The 25,659-nt window shown below is 43.6% G+C and overlaps 1 protein-coding gene across 7 annotated transcripts in view; it reads right to left on the bottom strand.

Moving 5' to 3' along the window:
• The window catches only part of LOC115168947 (1-phosphatidylinositol 4,5-bisphosphate phosphodiesterase eta-2), a 178,744-nt gene that overhangs the window by 37,951 nt on the left and 115,134 nt on the right, over nucleotides 1–25,659 (bottom strand). For all 7 annotated transcript variants that reach the window (XM_029724498.1, XM_029724497.1, XM_029724502.1 and 4 more), the window contains 6 exons: nucleotides 17,495–17,665; nucleotides 8,731–8,824; nucleotides 7,804–8,007; nucleotides 7,179–7,299; nucleotides 5,731–5,902; nucleotides 3,279–3,386 (listed from right to left, as the gene is read on the bottom strand). In XM_029724498.1, the coding sequence (XP_029580358.1) occupies nucleotides 3,279–3,386; nucleotides 5,731–5,902; nucleotides 7,179–7,299; nucleotides 7,804–8,007; nucleotides 8,731–8,824; nucleotides 17,495–17,665 (870 nt within the window). The remainder of the gene's footprint in view (nucleotides 1–3,278; nucleotides 3,387–5,730; nucleotides 5,903–7,178; nucleotides 7,300–7,803; nucleotides 8,008–8,730; nucleotides 8,825–17,494; nucleotides 17,666–25,659) is intronic.

The following is a 25,659-nucleotide window of genomic DNA, read 5'->3' as shown; positions in this document are numbered from 1 at the left end:
AATTGTCTCAAGGCTTACAAACCCTTCTTTAACCTGTCTCCTCTCCTTCATCCAGTGGTTCCCAAACTTTTTATAGTCCCCTACCCCTTCAAACATTCAACCTCCAGCTGCATACCCCCTCTAGCAACAGGGTCAGCGCACTCTCAAATTTTGCCATCATGTTTTTTTGCCATCATTGTAAGCCTGCCACACACACTATACGATACATTTATTTAACACAAAAATTAGTGTGAGTTTTTGTCACAACCCGGCTCGTGGGAAGTGACAAAGAGCTCTTATATGACCAGTGCACAAATAATAATAATCAATCATTTTGCTCTTTATTTAGCCATCTTACATATAAAACTTTATTTGTTCATCAAAAATTGTGAAATGATGTGCTTGAAAGGATGCACATAACTCTGCAATGTGGAGTTGTATTGGAGAGAGTCTCAGTCTTAAATTATTTTCCACACAGTCTGTGCCTGTATTTAGTTTTCATGCTAGTGAGGGCTGAGAATCCACTCTCACATAGGTACGTGGTTGCAAAAGGCATCTTAACAGCGCGATTTCCCAAGGCAAGAAACTCTGAGCGCAGCCCTATCCAGAAATCTGGCAGTGGCTTCTGATTTAAATAAATTTTCACAGAACAGCTTGTTGCAATTTCGATGAGGCTCTCTTGTTCAGATATCGGTAAGTGGCAGGGCATGAAAGGATAACGAATCCAGTTATTTGTGTTGACCGTTTCAGGAAAGTACCTGCGTAATTGCGCACCCAACTCACTTAGGTGCTTCACTATATCACATTTGACATTGTCCGTAAGCTTGAGTTAATTTACACACAAAAAAAATCATACAATGATGGAAAGACCTGTGTGTTGTCCTTGTTAATGCAGACAGAGAAGAGCTCCAACTTCTTAATCATATCCTCAATTTTGTCCCGCACATTGAATATAGTTGCGGAGAATCCCTCTAATCCTAGATTCAGATCATTCAGGCGAGAAAAAACATCACCCAGATAGGCCAGTCGTGTGAGAAACTCGTCATCATGCAAGAGGTCAGACAAGTGAAAATTATGGTCAGTAAAGAAAACTTTCAGCTTGTCTCTCAATTCCAAAAAATGTGTCAAAACTTTGCCCCTTGATAACCAGCGCACTTCTGTATGTTGTAAAAGTGTTACATGGTCGCTGCCCATATCACTGCATAATGCAGAAAATACACGAGAGTTCAGGGGCCTTGCTTTAACAAAGTTAACCATTTTCACTGTGGTGTCCAAAACGTCTTTCAAGCTGTCAGGCATTCTCTTGGCAGCAAGAGCCTCTCGGTGGATGCTGCAGTGTACCCAAGTGGCATTGGGAGCAACTGCTTGCACGCGAGTTACCACTCCACTCCACTATATTTCCCTGTCATGGCTCTTGCACCATCAGTACAGATACAAACACATCTTGACCACCAAAGTCCATATGATGTCACAAAGCTGTCCAGTACTTTTCCACACAGCTAATTCACTGGCTTGTATGCGAAGCAGTAATTGTTTCAAAACATCTCCTACCATGTCACTGATGCATCGTGAAACAGTGTTGCTTGATGAAGACATTGTCTGTATAGTTTTTGGGCCTTTTCCCCCAGTGTTGTCCCAGCCATATCCGCGGGCAGCAGGAAGAATGAAGTCCTCCACAATAGTATGGGGCTTGCCTGTCCTAACCACTCAGTAGCTCACCATATAAGACACTTCTAGCCCCTTCTTATTAATGGTATCTGTTGCTTTTATACATGTCTTATGACTCGAAAGTCTATATTGTCGCTCAAAAAACTCCTGTGGCTTGTTTTCAAAGTGTCATGCTCCGTTTCTAAATGTCTGCACAAGAGTGAACCCACGAAAGAGTAACGGTTAATGTGATTGAATGTTAATTAGTAGGCTACCTGTATTTGACAGTGTGTTGTTATTTCGCTGAACACTAGATGGTTTAATTTTATTTTTGGCAGTGAAACGAGGCTACTCAGGCGAGAAAAAAACCTCACCTCATGTATAGCCCCGTTGGAAAATATAAATGGACTGTTTGAAAATGTGAGTAAAAAAATAAATGTGAACCACATTTTTATTTGGTGTACTCCCGACGGCATTACGCGTACCCCAGTTTGGGATTACCTGGTCTACACTAATTTAAGTGACATCAATAAGGTATCATAGCTTTCACATGATCAGTCTATGTCACGGAAATGTTCCGTCTCCTCAGTATATAGTGTCAAAAGAGAGCACTATGGAAGTTGGACCTGAAACCACTTGCAAGCATCTACCACTAGATGGGAGAGTTACACCACAAACAAACTCCTGTCATCGGTCTCAACATGTACATAGACAACGTCCTAAGATACAAGTAACTAGCAAGTTTATGCCTTTTTTTTATCAAAAGAGATGTACATAGTCAATAGCTATATTATCCAAGTAGTCTTAAATTGTTTCCTTCCACATAATATACATAATATTTAGAACATATTTTCCTTCAGGACTACTAACTGGAATGGAATTAATGACAACTATCTTGTCATATCAGTGAGGAGGGAAAGGAGACGAGGAGAAGCAACCATTGAGATATATTGGGACGTATCCTAAAAATGACACCACTGGTGATAGTAAAGCTTCAAACTTTGACTAAGGTTTCATACAAAAATAGAATTCCCTAGGTTCTATGTGCCTTCTAACGATTCTATTTCTATGGTTTCATAAATAGCTCGGCACTGGCATTGGACAGCAGAGTTACAGGCGTAGTGTGCACATAGGTGATGTTAAACAGGATATGATTGGGGTGGGGTGATGTTTAAAGAAGTCTGAGAATGACCACGTTTTATAGTACCTTCCACTTCAGAATGCGGTAGAGAGAAAGAGATAGGAGAAGAGAGGGAGTAGATAGGTACACAGAGGGAACAACAGAGCTTTACGACAGAGAAGACGAGACATGAGGAGGGGGCCACAGCAGACAGGGGGTAATGCTTAATTGAGACATCATTCATGAAGTACAAACAGGAACGGAAAACATATCCCTGACATAAACATGCATGCCCACAATCACGCACGCACATTTACCAGCACAGATAACGATTCAATAATAACAGCGACAAACACACTTGGGTTGTTTCTAGACTCCAATTAGGAACAAACATCCTGCACAATATACAATACAGTATACTTCAGTCTGTATTGTATATTGTATTATTTTCAATATAGAATAGATCGACCGCAGAGATGGAGGGATTCAAATTGGTAAATGGAGGGAGGAGGAGGAGGGGCGGGGTCCTTACATCTCCATTCATCAATTTGCAGTCGTCCTCCATCTCGTCAGCGCTGTCTTCATCCGTCACGTCGCCCTCCTCGTTGTCTTCGTCGATGTTCGGCGGGAGCTTCTTGCCCTGGCGGACAAAAGTAGCGTTAATATATGGGTCATATTTATTAGGCACCAAACAGAAGAAAAACATTCTGTATGAGGGATGGAATACCTGAATAGGATCAATAAGAATCGCACATTTTCAAACTTCGTTGCAAATTGTTTTTCGATTGCATGCTCTAATGAACAGAACCAAGTAGCACCATTTCATGAGTTTCTGGGTAGAAGGTACCCTTAGGCCAGGTCTAGAATCATGTAACCCTCCTCAATACTCCACCTGAACCATTAGGGATGGGTAAACAAAACTGACCTGTACTCCATTCTATGGCCTTTTTATCTGTATGCCAGTGTGTGGGTCAGTTCGGGTTTGAATTTGACATTTTAGGTTGAACTAGATATTAATATCATAATACTGTCTAATTCAGTGTAAACACTTAATGGGTTGTTATTGCTCACAGGTGCTGAGTGCTATTAACATGGCGTGTATTAAAGGATGTAGCTTTTTGCACTATATTTCCCCAATCTAAACCATTAGGCTTTCCTCCTCAGTGCTAAAGGTGTACCAGCCGTAACAGCTACAGCAGCCACTAGGGACTGTTCCCATACCAGTATATCTGGGCTAGTGTTCAGAATGGTGTCATGTTATAGATAGAAATATCATACATAAAGCTGACACAAATGCCTATTCTCCTTGACAAAGAAGAATGTCTATTCTACATGATACGTTTCTATTTGTCCTGTAAAAATCACACCTTCTAAAACATGCTGTTAACCAGTAACAGTGTGATTGAATGACACAAACGGCCCTGCTGAGTAGCAGCCTTATACTCCACGAGAGGGACACTTGAAAAGACAACACTGATGGACAGAGGGGTAAAAATGTCAGGGATCGATGCAGCAGTAAAGGATTGGTCTCGATCTTGCCGGTCTTCCAAGGTTCAACGAGGGGACGTTTGTTTGATTTTCTCAGCAGCAATCATCATCAATAACGAGGTCCGAGGCTGTGATATTACTATCAATGGAGAGCCATGCAGATTCTGTTCTGGCTTCAGGATTGGTCGAAAACCAATAAAGAAGCTACGGCTGCATTTAGTGTCATCGGACAGTTTCGCAAGCAGTGTGCACGTTGTGAGTGGAGTGGAATGAGTTAAAGGCCAATTCCACCCAAAAACTATCTTTTGGTATTTGTTTCTTTAGTCCACTGTTGATATAGTTCCAAAATGTTTTGCATGTCAGCAAGCAAGTTTTCCAGACATACACCTTTCAATATAGAGAAGTCCAGCCGATATGATAAAAGCATTTGGGGGGAGTATTCCTTTAAGTGCTGTGTTAAACATGGCAGTGTGCTTCTGGTATGCAATGTTTTAGAACCATCATAAGAAGCGGTCTCTTTAGGGGCCACACGCACGCGCACGCGCACGCACACACTGTTGACAGTTAATTGAAACGCAGACAAAACTATAATGATCCACAATCAAATGAGAAAATCCATCCCCTCAGCCAGTTCCAAACGATTATGTAGGAGTGATGTTATAGTACAATCACACGCAGCTCTACTGGACAGCTGCCACATGGCAGTGTGATGTGAATTCCAACCAGGCCTTGGTACTGGGCCTTCTTCCACTAAAGCACCTGGCATCAATAAACCCTCCTTAACTTCAAAACTGTCTGTTCTGTCTTGTCTGCTAATGTGGAGTTGATGGAGGCAACTCAAGTTTGTTACAGACATGCATGTGTCTTAGCACTCTTAAAAAGGTTTCCTCTCGTTGTCTCCTTTCTTTAGTGATGATGAAAAGAAAAAAGCTGGATAGCTGTCAGCCATATTGATTTGGCCAGTCACGTCCTTTCATGGTCAGAGGGCATGAAGGAGAGTACTACTTCCGAAGACCCACTAGGGCCAAATCAGAGTGATTTATTTTTAAGCCGTCTGTCTTTGGAAGACGTGCGGAGTTGAGGCTGTATTTAGAACAGTGCGGTAACTAGCGCTAGGAGTGCCCATTGACCCATAGCTGCCTGATGTGCCAGGAGTCAGCTACAGGTTGATCAATTTCCAACTGCATTTATATAGCGAGAAGGAAGGAACTCAGGCGCCTTCACCTTTTTAGAAATTAATTTGCTTGTTTCTAATATGATGTATTGCTTTTGGCAATATTCCTCCCTTTCTGTAATGTGACAAGGGTTAGTGTCCAAGCCTGCAGGCATTTGTTCCAACCAAGGCTTCTATTTCAATAGTCCGCAGATCCACGATTCGCTGTATCAGGTGTATTACTGCTGGGAAGAAACAAAAAAGCCGGAACACCCAGTAGATCTCCTTTCTGGGACCGAGGGTGGAAAGACCCCTGGTCTATGACTGGCTGCAAAGTGTTTACCTTGACGAGGATCTTCCCTTTGAGGGTGTCTGGGGAGGGCAGGTGGCCCTGTTCGTCTGCCTTGACGGCTGAGAGGTCCAGCTTGTCTCCCATCACCTCCACCAGGTACTGGGCCATCTTCTTCTGCTGGGGGACGCTGCAGTGGTTCTCTATGGACAGGATCACTGGGTAGCTGACAGGGACAGACATGGGTTATCACAACGTCTGAGACTTGAGGACAAAGACTCGGGTACAGCCAGAGATAAAGCCATCAATCTATATAGTGTCAGACATCTATGGTACAGCCTTGGCACGGGGTTATCACTAACGAGACAGTTGGTGAGAAAGACATGGGTTTTCAATTTGTGACTAGAGTTTCATTCCAATGTCATCACCTTCAACCCTCTGAAATTAGATTTTGAAGTGCCTCAGAAAATTACAACATTCTCTGAAGTTGAATACATTCCTTGCTGTTCAAACAATTATCTACAAATAGTCTTGCACTAAAGATCACACAAATATGCATGCAGACTCACATGCAACTTGATTGGATTATCGCCTACAGTAGCACTGCATCTCTGATGAGGTGTGTGTGTGTGTGTGTGTGTGTGTGTGTGTGTGTGTGTGAAAGCAGGTCATGTAGAAACACTCGCTTGTTCCAGTAAGCCTGTAGGAGTGTCAAGCCTGCATTTCTCTGTCTACTAAGGCACACAACACAGCCCATCATAACCCAAGACATGATGGTCGCCGACGTTCCCTGTTCTGTCCTCAAAATCATTGCTATGGGCACTACTCAAAACAATACACTGCATCGTCGAGCAGTGCTTTTCAACTATGATCCCAGGGACTCGTTGTGTAGTCTATGATAGATTTCATTCTAGCGGAGCATCAATTTGTATGCTTCCTTTGTTCAAGAAAAACATCTAAATGAAAGAGACTGAGTCACTGAGAACCACCTATTTGTATTAGGAATATTAGGAGATAATTATCTTTAATAGTTTGTGATTTATAAATGACTATAATAATTCAATAAAAAAAAATGTTTTTACCATGAGCCTTGTTCATTGGTGTATCTAATGCATTACATACCCTACGGTAAAGTAGACTACATCTGAATGTCATACTGAAACCATTAGCATAAACGCACAATGTTGTTAGGCTCGCTATTGCGTGCATGACAAAAAGCTCTCATCAGACCCCTATCTCATGAAACACCATACTGACGGCAATTGAATTCAACGTCTCATGCCCACGCATTCTCCTATATAGGCTCGGGATGAACGGCATGGCATAAAAGAGAGTTGTGAATTGAGATTATGTGCGAGCGAATGTCTCAGAACCTCATTTTCCATGTGCCATAAAAGTCCCACTTTCTGTCAGGGTGTTGAAACCTGGGAAACTAGCTGATGTATCTGTGGACAAAAGGAGATGAGAGAAAGAGATGAAATTCAAAGCAGCGAAACACTTACTCGTTTTTCAAAAAGGCGTACTTGTTGATGGTCTCGATGACGTCTTTGAAGAGGATCTTGGAGGTGAGCGTGTAGCCATGGTGAACGACGGGCTCTCCGTCCTGCCCGTCCCAGCAGTCCACTTCAGTGGAGGGGAATAAAAACAAAGGGGTGAATGAGAGGAGCGACCGTGAGAAGGGAAGGGCACTCAAAGCCAGTTAATAGCCCCGGGTTATTACTTTAACCATGCTCTTATACTTACTAGGGACCCATTAGAGTCACTGACTGTGATGATAGACAGAGCGAATATTTGTAACACTGTATGTAACCTGTGTGTGTATATGTGCACGGGTACATGCTTTCTTGCAAACATGTATTTGGGTGCATGTGTTTGCTTGCATGTGCTTCTTTACACACAAATGGCCCGTGTGGCTCAGTTGGTAGAGCATGGTGTTTGCAACGCCAGGGTTGTGGGTTCGATTCCCACGGGAGACCAGTACGGATAAAAAAATGTAAAAAAAATGAAATGTATGCATTCACTACTGTAAGTCGCTCTGGATAAGAGCGTCTGCTAAATGACTAAAATGTAAATGTTTGTGTGTCTGTGTGTGTGCTCATGATGGAGAGAACGGCGTCTTTCACCGACCCTCCACGCAGCGGCAGCCGGCCTGCAGCACCCAGGCGTACATGTCGACGCGGGACTGGGACATGAGCTGGTCGCCCATCAGGTAGGTGTTGTGGGAGGAGGCGATGAAGTAGTTGCAGAGCGGCTGCGACATGTCTTGGGTCACCTCGTAGTGCTCCGGGTTGAAGATGTCACCCGCCGGGCTGCGCATGTAGCTGGTGAAACCTGGGTCACACACAAACAGAATTTTTTTTACAACATTTTGCAACTGAAAATGAAAATGAATATTCCTTATTGGACAAGTCCAGGTAGTCCCCTCCCTGTTTCAGTCAATGTTTGTTCCTTTGGTGCCTAGTGAATGCAACCCTGAAGAGGACCAAATGGGAGCCATCAATCATGATGTGTTGGAGACATGTTGTAGACGGGTGGGATTGAGGTGTTGAACATGAAAGTGGATCTCGGGGTGGTTTGACCATGGTGAGTTCCTAGAGGGATTTCCTTTGGGCATATAAACTATCAATATTGTAGATGTATTCTGAATAGAGACAGATGATGACATGTTCATATGATAGAGATACAGACACATGAATGTGGTCTGTAGATGTTGTATTTAAACTGACAGTACACAAATGTTAAGTATTCGCTCACTAAAATGACAAGTTCAGACAATGCTCAGAGTATGTCTGTTGGTTTAGGGACAGATCAACAAAGAAAATCAATGATACAAGCCAACATTTCATGCATCCATTTTTTTTATATAATACTTCTAAACTATTTGGATTTTCTAGAGATTAACAATAAATATGTTTTTGTATAATCACTGGGGGGTTTTCAGGGAGTCTATATGAATAGGCTGTCAGAAAAGCTCAATTTCAGAGCATGGTGAGACATTCAACATTTGACTGATAAAAGGGCAATCAAAAAGGGGACCAATAAGAGAGCTCTTACCATCAATGCCCAGAACTCCCTGCTTCTGGTTCTCGGAGCAGGGCTCAAATTTGTTCACAATCTCAAGGCAATGGTCTTTGGTCACCTTGGTCATCTACAAAACGGAAAAAGACAAAAACAAAAACACATAAGCAAACAGTAAGAAACGCAGATTGACTACAGTACCCATAATTAACTACGTCTCCTCAAATCCCCCCTCCATAACAGTAAACATTGGGAGGGTTGGAGAAGTTCTGTTAATCCAATTAGGAGATGTCCTCACATGCGGCTTCTGCCCCCCATCCCTGTGCTGGAATCCGATTGTCCGCCCAACAGCTGGCCCTTTTAAACCGGCTGACTGGTCGATCAGATTCCCATCCATGTTGATCATCGTCAAGGCCGTTCCAAAATGGGTGGGGGAAGTTGTTGAAGAAACAGACCGTCTCAGTGCCAGTTTTTTTCCCCAGTACAGGGCTGCACACTACTAGGCCAATATGTTTGTGGTTAGCGCTTAGCACCGGGAGAGAGAGGCTTTGGCTAAGTGGCTTGGTCTACTTGTTGAAGGGGTAAACAGGATTTCGACCACAGAATGAGAAGCTAGCCAGCAAAAAATGCTAATTCTCCCTTCTGTTGTGACACTTTCAACTGCTCACTCTCAAACATGAGGGATTTGACATCAAACTGCTTACTGACTGTGGTTTTGCTCCAATACCCAATGCCTCGTCATGAGAGGTTCAGGGGATTTTTAATACGTGGGTAAATGTGGATAAATGGGTTTGGCTTACGAGTGTGTAGAGTGGACACATTTTGGGCAATGGTATTGAGGCAGAGATGGGAGAGTTAATATACACCACACACACAAAATGGTGCCTGATGAAGGCCCGCAGCATCATCAACGAACCCATACAATCCAGCTACAAGCTGTTCACTCCCTTACCGTCGGGCTGACCGTATCAGAGCATGAGATCTGATAGAAACTGTCTCTGAGACTGTTGGTATCTACAAGCCATCAGACTGCTGAAAACTTGAACTGGACTGACTACCTGCACTGACTCGCCGCACATACTCACACATGCACACAGATATACACTCATTCACACACACACACACACACACACACACACACACACACACACACACACACACACACACACACACACACACACACACACACTCTTATTATGATTGCTAAATACTGCACAATTTAAACTTTCCCCCAATCCCCCCATTCCTCAAAACACATATTGGACTATAAATTGTGCCTTCCTGTATTATACATATGCAAAAAATGATTCCATTTTATTGAGCCATTTACTTTATATTCATATTATTTTATTATTTCTCATTGTTGTTGCATTGTAGAGAAGGACAAACCAGTAAGTGTAACGGTTCGCATTTAAAAAGATGTCGCACAAGGCCTACTTCATCAAGGATAGCGTACACAGATGTTTCGGCTTTACAGCCTTCTTCAGCGTGTAGGTACACATGTAGTAATCTTTTATCCATAGGCTCGGTTGTAGCGACCTCATGATGGGTATAGGGACAATTAGAGTATCATGTAGTAGCCTAAACCTATCGATGTTACATTGAACATGGTGAATAGAATATGAATGACAGTCATCAAATAAAAATATCCACGCTCCAGTCATCCAATGGCCTCCCTCATCTTAAACGGCACTGACCACCACTGATACCATGTGTATCCAGTACATACGACTAACAAAACTTGAAACACACACACACACACAGCAAGAGAGAGCTAGTAAACACAGTTAAAATGAGAAACTGAGAGGAGGCTGTAGCTAATGATGCCAGCAGAGAGAGGAGAGAAGAGCTAGAGACAGCCCAGCTGCATCCTGACCCCATTTCAAATAAATCACCTCGCAAAAACCGCCTCGATGCTTCCCAACGAAGTAGGGAGTAGTGGAACATCCAATTCCGTGCCCCAAAAATACGACAGGTTGGATCCAATTTCCTAATTACAGCTCCTTTTCTTTTTTTCTGTCTTTTTCACAGCAGAACCATATTACATTTTATCCCCTGAAGCCTTTAGAAGTTCATTTGAAGTGATACTGCTAATTCTAATAGCCTTGTAGGGGCCTGTGTCTGCACTTAAGCACTATTAAGCATTTGCTTCAGAACCCAATGGCAAATCCATTAAACGACTGTCTGTCACCTAGCGCAGTCTCTACGGGGTGACTCACGGGGGAAGCTACAGTACATCCCCATTTAGTTAGCTAGTGGGCTAAGTGTTGTCATCAAAAAACCTCTAACTTGCTGTAGCAGGAGCTTTCCCCATTGGTTAGCTGAGCATTCTATACTGTAGATAAGGCTATATTGGCTCTGATACAATATTGCCACGAAACACAACACTTAGAATGAGAATTTTGATAAGCATTCCAAATGGGATGCATGTATACAATAGTGATTGTGGTGTTTTCCCATCAATTGTCTCTTCTATCCAGCTAGGGACAGATATACATTTACTGGGGGGGGGGGGGGGGGCATAATATGGGAGGGTTGTCAAACTTTTTATTTTGCTTTGGGGAGGGTAGTGTGTTTTTTCCCTGGTTTACATTTGCTCTTCTGCTCGTATTTTCAAAAAAAAACAAATGGCTTGACTTACTTTTGATATTACCCTAATAATATTTTGTGAAGGTTTGGTATGGTGTGGCTATAATTAAGCTTTAGTTACTGCAGGCCTATGATATGAAGGCAGTGTGCCCCGGTGCTCCAACTGACTCCGACAGCTGAACTTGAGCTGAGGAAGTCTGTTTCAGGCCTACCAGAGTTACTCCTATAATCGAACAATATAATGCTCCTCTTTATACAAAATATTCTGATGGCTAATTTGTTCATTTTCTTTCTTTTGTACGGCTATGTCTGTATAGCAGACGCAGTAGCCATCTGACATAAAGAAACACATGTCGGTGTCGTAGCATGCCACCGCATATCTCTAACTCACTGGGGTTATGCCTAATCTTCCCTTCCTTTATTTAGGCTCTATATATTTATAAAAATGTTTATATCATACAGTGGACACCTAAGCCTATAGGCCTATGCATGCAACATCCTGATACATGTTCAAATCTCTGACAGCTGAACCGTGAGGTGGACAATTGTTGTTTTAGGAAAGTGCCTAAAAACCAATAAAAAAAATAGGCTATACAGTTTTGCATAGGCTACACTTTGAAACACAAGGAATAGTGTTTTTGTAGTTTGTTATAGGCTGTTTTTAAGGAGACGTAAATGTGGCTCATTTGGCCAATATCCCTGGTTTATTGATGGCGCTGGCTGCGCCAGGTTGGACCTGAATGCCCGATAAATTTCTCAAAGAAAACTCTAAAATTACATATTGTTTTTAATGAAGATTTTTGAATATTCTCATGAAAATCTGTCACCAATTGTGTGTAAAGCTAGCTAGTGCGCTAGTCCAGTGTGTCACTTTGATTATGCCTGAACCTCATGGTTCACCAGCAGCCCCAAACATCTAAACAATAAGCTACCAGCTAAACAAGCTTGTAAGAATTGTACTAAAACACTCCCTCATACTCATCTCTGTAATGTGTCTGTATCTATGTAATTGTATATGTATGTATGTAAAAAATAAGAACCACAATGGAAATAAGTCCCTGACTTTATTGTGTAATCCCAGTCACTTTTAAAAAACTTTGTGTATATGCAGTTGAAGTCGGAAGTTTACATCCACTTAGGTTGGAGTCATTAAAACTCGTTTTTCAACCACTCAACAAATGTATTGTTAAAAAACTGTGGTTTTGGTAAGTCGGATAGGACATCTACTTTCTGCATGACACAAGTCATTTTTCCAACAGTTATTTACAGACAGATTATTTCACTTATAATTCACTGTATCACAATTCCAGTGGGTCAGAAGTTCACATACACTAAGTTGACTGTGCCTTTAAACAGCTTTGAAAATTCCAGAAAATGATGTCATGGCTTTAGAAGCTTCTGATAGGCTAAATTACATCATTTGAGTCAATTGGAGGTGTACCTGTGGATGTATTTCAAGGCCTACCTTCAAACCCAGTGTCTCTTTGCTTGACATCATGGGAAAATCAAAAGAAATCAGCCAAGACCTCAGAAAAACAATTGTAGGCCACCACAAGTCTGGTTCATCCTTGGGAGCAATTTCCAAATGCCTGAAGGTACCACGTTCATCTGTACAAACAATAGTACGCAAGTATAAACACCATGGGACCACGCAGCGGTCATACCGCTCAGGAAGGAGACACGTTCTGTCTCCTGGAGATGAATGTACTTTGGTGCAAAAACAACAGCAAAGGACCTTGTGAAGATGCTGGAGGAAACAGGTACAAAAGTATCTATATTCACAGTAAAACGAGTCCTATATCGACATAACCTGAAAGGCCGCTCAGCAAGGAAGAAGCCACTGCTCCAAAACCGCCATAAAAAAGCCAGACTACGGTTTGCAACTGCACATGGGGACAAAGATCATACTATTTGGAGAAATGTCCTCTGGTCTGATGAAACAGAAATAGAACTGTTTGGCCATAATGACAATCGTTATGTTTGGAGGAAAAAGGGGGTGGCTTGCAAGCCGAAGAACACCATCCCAACCGTGAAGCATGGGGGTGGCAGCATCATGTTGTGGGGGTCCTTTGCTGCACGAGTGACTACAAACCTGACTCAGTTACACAAACTCTGTCAGGAGGAATGGGTCAAAATTTACCCAACTTATTGTGGGAAGCTTGTGGAAGGCTACCCGAAACGTTTGACCCAAGTTAAACAATTTAAAGGCAATGCTACCAAATACTAATTGAGCGTATGTCAACTTCTGACCCACTGGGAATGTGATGAAAGAAATAAAAGCTGAAATAAATCACTCTCTACTATTATTCTGACATTTCACATTCTTAAAATAAAGCGGTGTGTCACGTCCTGACCAGTAAAAGGGGTTATTTGTCATTGTAGTTTGGTCAGGGCGTGGCAGGGGGTGTTTGTTCTGTGTGTTTCGGTGTTTTTGGGTTTAGGTTCTATGTTTTCTATTTTTATGTTGGGGTTTTGGCAATGACCTCCAATTAGAGGCAGCTGGTTGTTGTTATATTTAGTTGTGTTTGTTTCACTTGTGTTTTGTGGGTGGTTATTTTCTGTATAGCCTGGGAGCCTTATGGAACTGTTATCGTCGTTTCTTTATTTTGTTTCAGTGTTTTCTTTAAATAAATTAAGAAGATGAGCACTTTACCCGCTGCACCTTAGTCCAATCCTTACGACGTCCGTAACAGAACCACCCACCAAACAAGGACCAAGTAGCGGGGATTGGAGCACCGAGGAGAAGGATGGACGTGGAAGGCAGAACGACGTTTCTGGGAGAGAAAATTAAGGGAGCTACATGAGGCCGAGAGGCACCCCCCCCAAAAAATCGGGGGGGCACACGGGGAGTTTGGCAGAGTCAGAGTGGAGACTTGAGCCAACTCCCTGTGCTTATTATGGGGAGCGATGGATCAAGCAAGCACCTTGTTACGCAGAAATGCGCACGGTGTCGCCCATATGCACGCACAGTCCGGTGCGGCGAATAAGGGCTCCGCAGCGTTGCCGGGCGAGAGTTGGCCGGCAGCCAGGAAGAAGTGGGCCGGCACAACGGTTTAGGTCTCCAGTGCGTCTCCTCGGCCCAGTTTACCTTGCGCCTGCTCTTCGCACGGCAGCCCTCATTCCCCAGCACAGCCCAGTTCGCCCTGTGCCAGCACTCCGCACGTGCCGGGCTACAGTGACCATCCAGCCACGATGGGTTGTGCAGGCCGTGCGCTCCAGACCTCCAGTGCGCCTTCAAGACCCAGTGTACCTTGTGACTGCTCCGCGCACTCTACCTCCAGTGCGCCACCATAGCCCGGTAAGGCCAGTGCCTGCTGTGAGCACATGGTCCGATGTATGTCTCCCCAGTCCGGTGAGACCAGTTCCAGCGCCCCGAAGGAAGCCTCTAATGATGGTCAATGGTCCGACATCTCCAGCGATAATCCATGGCATGAAGCCTCCAGTGATGATCCATGGCCCGGAGCCTGTAGTGTTAATCCATGGCACAAAGCCTCCAGTGATGATCCATGGACCGGAGCTTGTAGGGATGATCCATGGCACGAAGCCTCCAGTGATAACCCATGACCCGGAGCCTCCAGTAATTATCCATGGCACAAAGCCTCCAGTGATTATCCATGACGCGGAACCAGTAGTGATGACTCCTCGGCCCGGAGTCTGCAGCGACGCTCCTCGGCCCGGAGTCTGCAGCGACGCTCCTCGGCCCGGAGTCTGCAGCGACGCTCCTCGGCCCGGAGTCTGCAGCGACGCTCCTCGGCCCGGAGTCTCCAGCGACGCTCCTCGGCCAGGAGTCTCCAGCGACGCTCCTCGGCCAGGAGTCTCCAGCGACGCTCCTCGGCCAGGAGTCTGCAGCGATGCTCCTCCGCCAGGAGTCTCCAGCAACGCTCCTCAGCCCGGAGTCTCCAGCGATGCCGAGCAGCCCAGAGTCTTTCTGAATGGGAGCTATGCCCAGAGCCACAGCCACCTCCGTAGTGGGAGGATTGGGAAGGGAGGGTGTAGCACAGGGACAGTCGTTGACGGTGGCCACCCTCCCTTCCCTCCCTTTAAGTTTGGGGTTGTTTTTGTGGGGGTTTTGTTTTTGAGGTGCATTCGGGGTCTGCACCTTTGGGGGGTTCGGGGGGGGGGGGGGGGTACTGTCACGTCCTGACCAGTAAAAAGGGTTATTTGTCATTGTAGTTTGGTCAGGGCGTGGCAAGGGGTGTTTGTTCTGTGTGTTTCGGTGTTTTTGGGTTTAGGTTCTATGTTTAAATCTAGTTTTCTATTTCTATGTTGGGGTTTTGGTAATGACCTCCAATTAGAGGCAGCTGGTTGTCGTTGTCTCTAATTGGAGGCCATATTTAGTTGTGTTTGTTTCACTTATGTTTTGTGGGTGGTTATTTTCTGTATAGCCTGGGAGCCTTATGGAACTGTTATCGTCGTTTGTTTATTTTGTTTAAGTGTTTTCTTTAAATAAATTAAGAAGATGAGCACTTTACCCGCTGCGCCTTGGTCCAATCCTTACGACGCCCGTGACAGGGTGATCCTAACTGACCTAAGACAGGGAATTTTTACTAGGATTAAATGTCAGGAATTGTGAAAAACTGAGTTTAAATGTATTTGGCTAAGGTGTATGTAAACTTCCGACTTCAACTGTATGTATTTTTTTACTGACAAATAAAATCAATCAATCAATCCATCTAAATTGTGCAGTGGCCAATTGATGAATGGAAAGAGACATCTTTTACAAAACAACAAAAAGTTTAAGGTAGGGAGGGATGTATTTTATTTTTGTCAACACAAAACCATGATATTGAATTGCTCGAAGTCGGTATGCTTTGTTGATTGGTTGTGTGGTGCATTGGCACAGAAACCTGTGGGTGGAAAATGAATTGCATATATTTTATGTAAATATAAATACGGCATCAAAATGTTGAAAATCTGAGTTCACCCTAGCTGATCGTCTGCAGCCAGCTCTGATCATAGTGTAATGAACCAGGCAGAGAGAGTGAGCTCATCTGTGTTGGTCGGCAAACCCACAACCTTCTAGCCAATAGCTCTGGGTGGCACCGATTGTGCCACAAACGCATGCTGAAGTCAATATCCATGTTTCGAAACACAGAGTCGCTACAGTTACTGTTATTTGTGGTCGTAAACATTATTTTGAGTTCATTCTATGAGGGGGAGGGTGTTCCGTTTATTTTACTGTACAAGGGGAGGGTCATGTGGAAATATTTGTAACATTGGGGAGGGGGTTGCATTTCTTTTTTAGAACACCTTGAGTTGAATCAGCCCCTCCCCCCAGTACATTTCCATCTGTCCCTTAACGGTTGAGACCTCTTTGTCAAAGCTCGGAGCGTCAGAATGTGAAACTGAGATTTTCACTGCAATTAAACAGTAATATCCTATACAATTGTCCAACAAGTGGATCATGTTCCTAACCATTATAGAGACTCAAATCTTCAGATGTTTGGCCTCAGTCAAGCCCTTACAAAAAAGGGCTGTACAGAAATGCCTTAAAGGCCCAATGCAGCCATTTTTATATCAATATCAAATCATTTCTGGGTAACAATTAATTACCTTACTGTAACAGATTTCCATTCAAATTGGCAAAAATTGCAGTTTAGCAAAAAAATTTTTTTAAGTAAATCATTTTGTTAGGGGTCTCTTGGAGTGGTCTGAGTGGGGAGGGGAAAACTGAAAACTAGCTGTTATTGGCAGAGAGGTTTGGAACTCTCTTTGTTATTGGTCTATTAACCAATTTACCGCATGGTGATGTCACCATGGTAAACTGAAACTCCAGCCCGTGCAAACCTGCTGATTAGAAGGTCCTGTAAAGATTGTATTTCCAACCAGCAACTATCAGGAAATAACACTGATAAAAAATGTTTACACTTTTACACTGTTAGTTACATCAGCTGTTGTACAATAAGATACAAAACACAGGAAAAACAGAGGTTTGACTGCACTGGCCTTTAAAGGGGCCCAACAAAATAAAAGTTAACCCAAACCATGTCCCATAGATAGATACCCTTTTAATCTGGGGAAGTGCAGTGTGTGTGTGTATGTGTGTGAGTACCTCCGTGTGAGTACCTCCGTGTGTAGATGCCAGCGTGCCTGCATGCTTGCACCTGTGTGTGCATCCGTGTACGGATGTGTGAGCCAGCATGCGTGTGCATCTATGTGCCTATCTGCCTACCAGCCTGCCTGCATACGCTTCAACTCTGCTCCTGCATACCTTCTGCTCCACCTCCAGGAAGCGGGTCAGGTCGATGCTGTCCAGGTGGTCCTTGTGGTTGCTGTAGGTGAGCATGAGCAAGTAGAGATCGCGGCGCGTCGACATCATCTTGTAGAAGGAGCAGAACTCCTCGAAGTCCAGGGTGCCCTGGTTGTCATCTGTGTCTGCCTCCTGGGGAGAAGAGAAGTCACAATGCCATGTCAGTTCATTTAGACATAAAGAGTGGAATCCTAATTTCCACTGTATCGCAGTAGTTCTTCAGTTCAGGGATGATTGTTATTGCATTCATCATGTGGCTAGCCTATAGATCCTAGACCAAATGATGTGTTGTTGTGAATGGAACTGTGTTGTGTATAGGATCACATTATTAAAAGTTCGCCCGAATAATATGCACAGCAATTAACAGCCACTCTAACACTCAGTTAGATAACTAGTCAGATGGAATATCGAGTTGTGTTTTGGTGATGTAGTGTGAATATGCGCATGCATATGATAGTTAGGTATCTGCATGCCTGCCAACACTCATGGTTGAAATGGTTTTCTTGTGTATGGCCAGCTCCATATGTCTCGCATTGCTAGAGATGGACCTGACTGCAGAGTGATGACGTGGGTGCTGGTGGGAGGTTAGCCTCCATGCACAACACACACACTTTCAACCTGCTAGTTCTGATACCCGGCCAGCTCCCTGCTCTTGAAAACACACACACAAACTTTCAAACTTCCAGTTCTCATAACTTTCAACCAGCCAGATCCCTGCTCTACACTGACGCACACACACACGCATAAACACACACACACACACACACACACACACACACACACACACACACACACACACACACACACACACACACGTCTCACACACACGTCACAGAGTGAATATGGGTTTAGGCACAAGTGAGGAACTGACAGTATGACTAGGCATAGACAACTGACACACACACACCCACACTCGTTTCTTAAACATTGAGATTACACAGAGTGTGTGTGGGGGGGTGAGAGAGTTCACCAGCCACCAGGAGAGCTCCTGTTCTTCTAAACCAACAGAAAATATCTAGTCTCATTCCCACCCATTCATTATGTAAAAGGGGGCCTGGGCACTTAAGCCGTTACTACGAGGTGGCGCTTTGTGGCTAATATGAACTAATTCATCAGTGTGTGGTGATTCTCGCTTCCCTTCCTCATCTCCGGCGCTTTCAGCTGCGATAAATCATTGAGCAGCTTGCCTGAGTGGTGCTGCCTCCGGCCCGGGATAAAGAGTGCCTCACTGAAACAACGTACCTCTGTGTCTCAACACCAAACGGGCTCTCTGAAGTCAGTCTTCCCAGTTGGTGCTGGAAGGAGTCCTTTTGTAATAAAACAGGCAACCCCATTTCCTCAGCTTACTGCTTCTTGGGCAGGCAGGGGGTCAGACTGAGTGTGCGTCACAAATGCCACCCTGTTTTCTATAAAGTGCATTACTTTGACCAGAACCCCTATTCCCTATATAGTGCCCTACTTTTGACCAGGGCCCATGGGGGTTCCATTTGGGACTCAACCTAAGGATTGTTCTGAAAGCAACAGAGCGGCCTCTGCTCATAGGCCCAGTGAATCGGAACCAATGAATGAGGAGAATGAGATGATAGTGAGTCAGAATGGAGGAGATGCTATCGGTGTGTGGAGCTCAAGGGACTTAGAGGGGAGTGTGGAAGTAAGATAAGCCAGTGCTCTGATCAGATTGACTGAATCAATAGGATCTACATTTACTGGAAAATTGTAAACATGGTCAGGCAAGGTGTTTTTTCTTTCTCTTTTTTCCGTTCCATTTAACGTTGCCAGTGATGGTGAACTCAGAATATAAGTAACGATTTGCACCCAAACGGTAGCTGAGACATGAGAGCTAGTCTATGAGAGTTTAAAAGCTAACTGGAAAATTACAGCAATGCGGCATTTATCCTGAGTGGCGCAGCGGTCTAAGGCACTGCATCGCAGTGCTAGAGGCGTCATCACAGATGCGGGTTCGATCCCGGGCTGTATCAACACCAGTCGTGATCGGGAGTCCCATTGGGCGGCGCACAATTGACCCAGCATTGTCCGGGTTAAGGGAGGGTTTGGCCGGGGTAGGCCGTCATTGTAAATAAGAATTTGTTCTTAACCGACTTGCCTAGTTAAATAAAGGTTACATTTAAAAAACATACAACACAGACTGACATGACCATCTATGACTTTGCACACAATGTTGTGATTAGACAAACGTACCAAAAATCGTGTGCTAACAAGCCAAGAACTCTGTATACTGTAATATATATTGAAGGAGAGTCACTAATGCTTATTGCAATTGATGCACGTGCGCTGGTTATTATCCTCCTACTGGGTCAAGTCAACACGGAAAATCACACACAGGTTCCTCCCAGGAGTAAATAGGTTAAGCCAGCAGACCAGTCCACTGTCCCGTAAACACACTCCTGTCTGACACGCACGCACACACGCACGCACGCGCACACACACACACACACACACACACACACACACACGTCCAGATTGGTCCCTGGTGTGTTTACCGTGTGTTACCATGTATTACACCAGAAGCCATCTGTGTCCCTGAGCACCATATGGGTGACCTCTCGGTGGGGCGCGAGGCTTAGCGCGCTTAGCTACGCCACAGGCTGGGGTAAAAGAACAGCCACGGCCACCAGCGCTAACAACACGTTAACACGATAACACAACGCTAACTTGCTAATCCTCGCAGGGTCATGCTATCAAAGAACCCTCTGGCTTTACTAGGCTATGTCATGGCTGGGAGTCTGAAGCTAATAGCCTAACCCTAAGAAAAAGTCATGTATCAAGGGTTATATCGCCATTCGTCTTTCCTTGGTCTTCTCACCACCACTTTTTATGATTTATGATTTTTATTAGGATCCCCATTAGCCAACGTCAATGGAGACAGCTAGTCTTCCTGCGATCTGACACATACCGGAAAATACGTTACAGACAAAAGTACTTTACAATTTGAATACATTTAAAACATTATCATAGACATTTCAAGCTAGGTTTCCATCCAATTGGCAACATATTTTCATGTTAATATCTAAAATCAGCATAAAAAAATATGCATATTTTCCAACAAATTATTTTGTTGCAGATACACTATATATACAAAAGTATGTGGACACCTCTTCAAATTAGTGGATTCAGCTATTTCAGCCACACCTGTAGATGACAGGTGTATAAAATCGAGGACACATTGGTAGTAGAATGGCCTTACTGAAGTGCACAGTGACTTTCAAGGTGGCACCGTCATTGGATGCCACCTTTCCAACAAGTCAGTTCGTCAAATTTCTGCCCTGCTAGAGCTGTCCCGGTCAACTGTAAGTGCTGTGATTGTGAATTGTACAACGGTTGGGTCTAATCCTGGATGCTGATTGGTTAAAACCGCATTCCAGCCGGTGTCTATTCCACGAGTTACCATCTGCTAAATATAAGACATTAAAATGGCTATTTACTCTGTTCCATCTGACTGCGCAATCCACTGTCTCATCAGCCCAGCTAGGCAATTTATAAACTTGATCTCCACTATAAAAAGCACGTAGACATTATCTCACATTTATTTTGGACTAACATTTAGTTGTTTTCAACAGCAGAGATTTGTATAGACCTTGCTGTCTGTCTCTCTGACATTTGCAACATTGTTACAATATTCAAATTCTATCTCCAGCTGTCGCATAGTAATGAACGTGTCGGGACTCGGGATGTAACAGACAGGCAGGCAGCTTTTCTCAGCCATTGGAAATCATGAATCAGCATCATTTTTATACAAAGAATATACCAAGAAATATCAATAGCAAACAGGTAAAATGAAATGCATCTGTAATTTCCGGACTATTAAGCGCACCTGAATATAAGCCGCACCCACTGAATTTAAAAAATATATTATTTTGAACATAAATAAGCCGCACATGTCTATAAGCCGCAGGTGCCTACTGGTACATTGAAACAAATGAACTTTACACAGGCTTTAACGAAACACGGCTTGTAACAAAAATAAATAGGCTTTAACGAAACACGGCTTGTAACAAAAATAAATAGGCTTTAACGAAACATGGCTTGTAACAAAAAAATAATAATTAGCAGTAAGCTTCAGTTGTCTTTTTGCACTGAGTCAATTCCTCACGCTGCTGTTTCCGTCTTATCATCGACTCATTAAGACCAAGCTCCCGTGCAGCAGCTCTATTTCCTTTTCCAACAGCCAGATCAATCGCCTTGAACTTGAAAGCTGCATCATATGCATTTCTCCGTGTCTTTGCCATGATGAGGGTGACAAAATGACTACCGTAATCAGAATGATGAAGTTTGAGAGCGCTCGATTTAATCTAAACAGTAAACAAAAAAGTTGTTTGACCTTAACCCGTTCGGCAATTTCATAGGTCTAATGAAAGCTTCATGCCGCCAAAAACCTGAGCACGTCACAGAATGTGTTTTTTTGGAGAAAAAAAATTGAAAGCGGGAAAATGCATATATTAGCCGCGTCATTGTTTAAGCCGCGAGATTCAAAGCCTGGGAAAAACGTTGCGGCTTATAGTCCGGAATTTACGGTAGTTTGCAGTCTTTCCAGCTTCAGTTTGAAGAGATTGTGTTAGCTAGCTCCTCTGAACAACAGTGTCCTGAAGGGAGAGCACATTTTCTATGCCAGGTAAAATTGTGCATCATTAGCTTATTGTTGTGGATGTTAAAAATACATTTCACTATAAAACAGCTTAAACAAATGCAAATGCAGCTACTTTGTTGTTATTCTGGCTGCACTGTTTGACATGACTGTAGTCATGATTACAGTCATGATTATCCGTAGTTGGCTAGCTAGCATGCAAGGGATAAGAATGTTGCCAGTATGGCAATAGAACACTTAGAACAAACAACTCGGTCGCGTCCATAGATACAGAACAAAAAGACTTAACAACTGGGTTGCGTCTCTAGCAACCGAACCGATAGAACGAACAACCAGCCGGCTTTGGTAGCAACCTTAGATTTGTGTCGGGACTGTATCTTGGGGAAGGATGAAATAGTATGAATAAATTTATCAAAATAAAGTTGAATGAAAATATGTAAATCATTATTTGAATATGTTGGTAACCCCCGTTGTATAAAAGTGATAATGCCCTCGAAGCCGGTGTTTGGAGGATATATTGTGCAATATATCCTCCAAACACCAGCTTCTCTGGCATTATCACTTAAGTGGAAAAGTCTAGATGCAACAACTGTTCAGCCGCAAAGTGGTAGGCCACACAAGCTCACAGAACGGGACCGCCGAGTGCTGAAGCACGTAGCGCTTAAAAATTGTCTGTCCTCGGTTGCAACACTCAGTACCGAGTGCCAAACTGCCTCTGAATGCAACGTCAGCACAATAACTGTTAGTTGGGAGATTTATGAAATGGGTTTCCATGGCTGAGCAGCAGCACTGAAGCCTAAGATCACCATGCACAATGCCAAGCGTCAGCTAGAGTGGTGTAAAGCTCGCCACCATTGGACTCTGGAGCAGTGGAAATGCATTCTCTGGAGTGATGAATCACGCTTCACCATCTGGCAGTCCGACGGACAAAACGCAACAAAGCTCCTATGCAAAGCCCTCACTTTGTCACTCAGAAACTTCCAGTGTCTGCCTGCAAGCTGAACATCTTTGCCTGTGCGTGTTTAGGCTACCTGCCCCTCCCCCTCCATAGCACAGGCTACAGTACTGACATGCAGTCAATACAGCTTGATTCAGCTTGATTCAGAAGATATGGAGAGAGTTTTTAATTAGCTAGAGAAATATGGATTAACTTTTTCAATGCTACACTGAACAAAAATATAAACACAACATGTAAAGTGTTGGTCCAATGTTTCATGAGATAAAAAAAACAAAAAACTACATACGCCCAAAAGCCTATTTCTCTAAAATGTTTTGTACAAATATGTTTACATCCCTGTTAGTGAGAATTGATCTTTTTCCAAGATAATCCATCCACCTGACAGGTGTGGCATATCAAGAAGCTGATTAAACAGCATGATCATTACACAGGTGCACATTGTGCTGGGGACAATAAAAGGCCACTCCAAAATTAGCAGTTTTGACACACAACAAAATGCCACAGATGTCTCAAGTTTAGAGGGAGCGTGCAATTGCCATGTTGACTGAAAGAATGTCAACCAGAGCTGTTTAATGCTAATTTCTCTACCATAAGTTGACTCCAACATCGTTTTAGAGAATATGGCAGTACGTCCAACCGGCCTCGCAACCGGAGACCACGTGTATGGCGTTGTGTGGGCGAGCAGTTTTCTGATGTCAATGTTGTGAACAGAGTGCCCCATGGTGGCGGTGGGGTTATGGTATGGGCAGGTATAAGCTACAGACATAGAACACAATTGCATTTTATCGATGGCTATTTGAATGCACAGAGATACCATGAGGAGATCCTGAGGCCCAGTGTCGTGCCATTCATCTGCCGCCATCACCTCATGTTTCAGCATGATAATGCATGGCCCCATGTCGCAAGGATGTGTACACAATTCCTGGGAGCTGAAAATGTCCCAGTTTTTCCATGGCCTGCATACTCACCAGACATGTCACCAATTGAGCATGTTTGGGATGCTCTGGGCCAACGTGTATGACAAAGTGTTGCAGTTCCTGCCAATATCCAGAAACTTCACACAGCCATTGAATGGGACAACATTCCACAGGCCACAATCAACAGCCTGATTAACTCTATGCGAAGGAGATGTGTTGGGCTGCATGAGGCAAATTGTGGTCATGCCAGATACTGACTGGTGTTCTGATCCACGCTCCTAGTAACGAACGAAGAAGCCCGCACATTGTTAAAGCTCCCAAGCTGATCCACACCCCTACATTTTTTTAAGGTATCTGTGACCAACAGATGCATATCTGTATTACAAGTCATGTGGAATCCATAGATTATGGCCTAATTTATTTATTTAAATTGACTGATTTCCTTAGATGAACTGTAACTCAGTAAAATCTTTGAAATTGTTGCATGCTGTGTTTATAATACTATATGTATAGTTATCATGTTTCACGTAGGATTTATTAACTACAAAAAAGGTAAGATGTGTTTTTAATTCTGGTGCCACTCTGCACACAGAAGCTTGTTTGCTAGCTAGCTCAAAGGATATTAAACGTTCCTCCATAGAAGCCGTTCCTCCTAGGAATAATTCTGTGGAACTAATTCATTTAATGCATGTCATAATAAGATGCCCAGTGCTTCAAGCCTCCTCCTCAACCCTCTCTCTCACTTTCCCTACCTGCAAATTTTCACTCTCATCTTGTGCCATAGGCTACACTTGTCTGTCCACCACGCATGTAAACAAATAGCTTGCCTGCTCTATCCGCACTGATTGGTGAAGTAATTGAATTAGCTAAATCTAAAAAAACTGTTGACTTCACTGGTTAAATAAAGGTTAAATAAAAAATATTCAATGTGCTTATTTCACCCACCTACACCTAGGTGCCCTTTTTGTGTTGCATTGGAAAACCTGTGTTTGAAATTCACTGCTCGACTGGGGGACCTTACAGATAATTGTATGGATGGGGTACAGAGATGAGGTAGTCATTCAAAGATCATGTCAAACACTATTATTTACTACTGAACTTATTTAGACTTGCATATACTGTACAATGCCTTCAGAAAGTATTCACACCACTTGACTTTTTCCACATTTTGCTGTGTTACTGCCTGAATTTAAAATTGAGATGTTGTCACTGGCCTACTCTATAATATCAAAGTGGAATTATGTTTGTATAATTTTTTTTACAAAAAAATGAAAAGCCTACATGTCTTGACTCAAGACATGTCGGCTTTTCATCTCAATTGGCCCAGCGTCGTCCAGGTTAGGGGAGGGTTTGGCTGGGGGGGCTTTACTTTACTTGGGTCATCGAGCTCTAGCAACTCCTTGTGGAACTCCTTCTGCAGGCTGACCCCGGTCGCCAGTTTAACTGTGTTTCCTCCGACACATGCGGTGCGGCTGGCTTCCGGGTTAATCTGGCAGGTGTTAAGGAGAGCAGTTAGGCAGGTCATGTTCCGGAGGACGCATGACTCCACCTTCGCTTCTCCCGTGCCCGTTGGAGAGTTGCAGCGATGAGACAAGATCGAAATTGGGGAGAAAAGGGGGGTAAAATACAAAAAAAATTGGGCATTCAG

Source organism: Salmo trutta, chromosome 30 (genome assembly GCF_901001165.1).
Source record: "Salmo trutta chromosome 30, fSalTru1.1, whole genome shotgun sequence".
Lineage (NCBI taxonomy): Eukaryota > Metazoa > Chordata > Actinopteri > Salmoniformes > Salmonidae > Salmo > Salmo trutta.
Note: the sequence above shows the minus strand (reverse complement) of the source record. Positions and strands in the feature narration are given on the sequence as shown.